The sequence below is a fragment of the Balaenoptera ricei genome, chromosome X, assembly GCF_028023285.1.
Source record: "Balaenoptera ricei isolate mBalRic1 chromosome X, mBalRic1.hap2, whole genome shotgun sequence".
Classification (NCBI taxonomy): Eukaryota; Metazoa; Chordata; class Mammalia; order Artiodactyla; family Balaenopteridae; genus Balaenoptera; species Balaenoptera ricei.
The window spans coordinates 49,643,686-49,648,160 of NC_082660.1; the positions used below are offsets into that span (position 1 = coordinate 49,643,686).

At 46.1% G+C, this 4,475-nt stretch overlaps 1 protein-coding gene across 1 annotated transcript; it reads right to left on the minus strand.

The window, feature by feature from the left end:
• Window positions 1–1,358: 1,358 nt before the first annotated feature.
• On the minus strand, window positions 1,359–2,797 carry MAGEH1 (MAGE family member H1). Its single transcript, XM_059910726.1, has one exon. The coding sequence runs from the start codon at window positions 2,540–2,542 to the stop codon at window positions 1,883–1,885; it is 660 nt and encodes a 219-aa protein (XP_059766709.1). The 5' UTR covers window positions 2,543–2,797; the 3' UTR covers window positions 1,359–1,882.
• Between the last annotated feature and the right edge of the window lie 1,678 nt (window positions 2,798–4,475).

A 4,475-nucleotide genomic window follows, 5' to 3' on the forward strand; every position in this document is an offset into this window, starting at 1 on the left:
CTCTGAGACCCAGGAGGCTAGATGAGGCACCCTCCCTTGGTGATCCCTATTAGGGGACTTAGTTCTTACAGTGTTTAGCTCTCGGGATAAGTGTGGTCGGCTTTGGGGGTGGCCAACCTTCTAATGCGTGTTCTCTGCCTGTAGCCGATTTGAATATGAGGGATGACTCCCACCTCTCCAGATGTGCCACAGGGCAAGGTAGAGGATTCAGAAGCCCCTGGTGATAGAATGGATGGGAAGAGCATTGAGCTCCTTGGTACAATGAGGAAAGAAAGTGTAAAAGTTCCTGGAGGTGGGAAGAAACGTGATACCACAAGACTTCATACACCATGGGCCACCATGCCAGGTAGCCCTCTGGACTTAAATACACTGGCTGAAGGAGAGAGTCAAAGTGCTAATTCTGCCCTACCTGCCTCCCACCCCCCACCCCAATACACACACACTTTAAAGCAATTTGTGCACCCTAACAAGACAGTTCCTGAGAGAGGTGCCGGTTTACCTTTCAGAGATACCACAGGTCGACTCCTCTCTCTGGTTCATCCAGGAGGCTCTGCTTTTATGGAGCCTTTTTCTTTTCATTATTCAGGGATTATCGTTATTATTAACCATTTTTGTTCTCATTAAAATTAGTCGTAACTACCGCCCTTTGAGACTCTAGCCCCTGTTCCCCTCTTCCCCACCTCATTCCTTTTTCTCCACTTTCCGCTTGACATGACCCTAATACTTCAGTAAAGAATTTGTTTCTTCCCTAATGTCCATGCTGCCTTTAGTGCCTCAAGTTACTCCCTTCCCCATCTCCAATATTACTTTCAGACCTCACGTTGTCACTAACCAAGAATTTTCTGACAGTCCCGTCTTTTTAATTTCTGTAGTACCCTACAATGTCCTTTTGCCTGCAACCGACCCTCTCCCCTGTCCTCCTCTCAAGCTGATTTAAGTGCATTTTCTATTTCCACAGCACCCTGTGATGCTCCCTTCCCTTTGCCAATGCCCCGTCCTCCAAGCCGGGTCACGTTTCCAAAAAATACCTAATACATACTATGTTCATAGTATGCTCTGATGTCCCTTTCAAATCCCCCCAACCTTATTTAAGCATCTCTTGGATTTTCATAGCACCCTATGATGCCCTCTTTCCTGTCCCACCCTCCAAGACAGGTCACATAAGCTTTTCTACATTTTCATGGCACCCCATGCTCACTCCCTATTACAGCATTTACCACACTGCCAGTTTACATATTTGTCTCTCTCACATAATCTAGAACATTCTTTAGAGCTGAGCGCTGTGTCTGAGGAGTATCCCCAGAACCTAGATTGGTGCCTCACACATAAGTGGTGGTCAATAAATGGACAAGATGTCCTCATTATTAAGCTTTTATTTTTTTCTATATTCTGCAGTAACTAAGCAAAATCAAGGTAGTTGTAAATTTTCTTTACACAACAGCAGACACAAAGGTTTTCAGAATGGCAAGACATGAAAGAATTGTCCCATCCTTCTCTCACATTTTACTGGTTATTTCAAACTTTTAAGAACAGCCTATTTTAATGATATAAAATATGTATCAGATCACAGAATATGATGCAAAGACTTCATTTTATAACATTAGCAAAACTGTTATACTAAATATCAATGACGGAAAAAAATATATCTTCTTCAACGGTATTTTAAAACATATTATGACCTTAATCAACACTGTATTAAAATGAATAAAATTTACAATATTCAAAGTAAACGTTCTGTTTCTCAAACAATTAGCACTGATCACAAATACCAAATATAGTGCCCCACTCCCCATTACATTCAACTAAGGACCCAGATGATCTACTCCTTGGGGTACCTTTGAAGCTCTTTCCAATCCCCCTCAAGTGTGTGCTGCATATTTCCCTAAGGGGCAGAATAACCCCTAGCACCTGAATTGAGGATAGCCTCAACTTCTGCATCATCATCAGAATCCCAATCGTAATTACATGGCCAGTCCTTGGAGCATCGGTTACGCACCCTTGCCACAAAATGCATGACTTTCAGCTTGCTTGATTCCACGTGTGCTCGAGGTCCCCAGAAGAACTCGTACTCCACAGGACTGCTACGGGGCACCGGCTTATAAATCAGGTACCCTCTGCGCACAAACTCTTCTGTAACGACCTTCTTTGGATCTCCAAAGATGCTGTGCTGCCGGCCAGGCTGCATCCCCAACTTTCCCAGCACTTTCCAGACCAGGGCCTCCTTGGCGCTGTTGCCCATGATGAAGATGAGGGCTAATATAGACATCAGGAGACTTTTCTTGGTGCCTTGAAAATTGCTCCTGGCTACCGAGGGCTTCTGCGCTAGAGCAGTGCTCGAGGCTTCCTCGGGAGTGGTGGAGGCCTCCTCTGGAGTGCTTGGGTCTTCCTGTGGGCCGCTCAGGTCGTCCTCGGGGGTGCTCGGGACCAAAGAGGCGGCCATCGGGGTCTCGGAGGTTTCTGAGGCCTGTATCTTACGATTGTTGCGGTTCTCTTCTGCGGCCCTTGCGTTACGGCGACGCCGACTCTTTCGTCCCCGTGGCATATCTTCTGCTAGGGGCACGGAGCCTATAGCAATCCTAGGGAAAGATGACTGTAACCTCTGCAGAAAAAAGCTATCTCTACTTTAAAAAGTGGCCGCCGCTGAAGCCACCAACGTCAATAGTGTCTTTGTAACAAGCGAGACGTTTTCAGCTACAAAGCTAACACCCACGTAAGCCGACATGCACTAGCAGCCGCCCCCAGCACTCGCCCCAGCAGCAAAGCACAAGAATGCAGGGCTGACTCCGCCTCACCTGCCACGCAATCCCCAAACTCCAAAAGGAAGTGGGCGGTTCCTACAGACAGACTTCCGCTGTCAGATAGAAGAACGGACAGGCCTAAGCAGGGGTGGGACTAGGGGAGAAATGACGGCTTGGGATTGGCAAGGACAGGGGTACGTAAAGAAGAAATAAATAGTATAGGGTTCCTGCATTTTTCAGTCTAGTACAAGATTGGCTGGCGGGTCTTGGGAAAGAGTGGGTGTCTACTCTATTCCCAGACTGGGAGTGTGTTTGAGACCATGGGGGAGGGACAGGAGTGTATTCTTAGAAGGAATTAACTGGTCCCAGCTCTCCTTTCCTGTCTTGGCTTACACAGCATATTCATTCACTCACCTTGTTCTCAGAAGGTGGCTCTGTGTATACTGATTAATTCCAGGGCCCGCATAGGGCTGTGGCCTGTGTGCTGGGTGATGAGAGGAGATGGGACTGCAAAAACGAACAGTGTGCAAGAGGTGCAGAGCCTTTAAAATGTTATATATTCACGAGATTATTAAGCAGGGCACCGACTGGATCAGACTTGGCATTTGTACAGCCTCACAGAGGAGCAGACTATTGTCTGGCAGGTCATTTAGGAAGCAATTAGAATAAGAAGCAAGAGGGAATGAAAGTGAGCCTTAAGGTGGTTGCCATGGGGATGGAGAGGCAGAAAGACATTTTAAGGGTGATCACTGACAGGCTTTAGAGACTGATTGGATGGAAGTGGTGAATAAGGAGTGGGTGGTAGAGTGCAGGTTGGCTCCAAGGTTTCTTGGCTCCAGTCTACCTGAATACCGGATTTATTTTGCTTCTTTCTTTCATTCTGTAATCCGAATATAATTCATAGCATACTATGAACTTTATCCACTCCAGGTCTTGGCTCACTGTTTCCTCTGCGTGAAATGCCTTTCCTCTCATCTCCAATTACCTAAATTCCGACTGCTTGCTCAGAGGCCTCTTCCTCCCTGAAGCTCTTCTTGGTCGGCACAAAAGTGTAATGAGCCCATTTTTGTTCCCCATTTTTTGCTTTCTATAGCAAGCACTCCATATCTTTCTTACGTCATTCCAAAGATACTATTTTGCACAAGTCACTTCACCTCTCTGAGCCTCCATTTCCTCATCTATAGAGTGGAGTTAATTAAAGTACCAGTGGTCTCATAGGGTGGTGAGAATTAAATGAGATAATAAATAAAAAGCACGCATCACACAGAAAGCACAGCCGCTGCCTCTCTCAAGGTGTTTCAAGCAGTGTGTGAGAGTGGCATTTAATAAATAAATGCACTTTGAAGGAATACATGAAATGGAAGATTTTGCACATGTTTTTAAAAGCAAGTGAATGCTTTCTACCTGCTTGGCTGGAAGAGATGAAATGTTTGTTTGACAGGATTTCAGATTGTAATCCCAATGAGGGAAGGGACCCTGTCTCTCCCCTTGATGTCTCCTAGCCCTTGGTAGAGTTGCTGGAATAGGATATGTCTACACCCAGTGAATAAGTTCTGGGCTGGGAAAGTGTGTCCCGTTTAGAAAGCAGAATTGCCAGCTGAATCACCCAACAAGGCCCAGTCCTCTGTACACGTGTAGAAAGGGAATGCCTGGTACTGAGGAACTCAATACGAGCGTTGAACTGAGACATGGGAACATGAGTTCTGGCCCAGCCCCTGTCATTTACAAGCTCTTGAC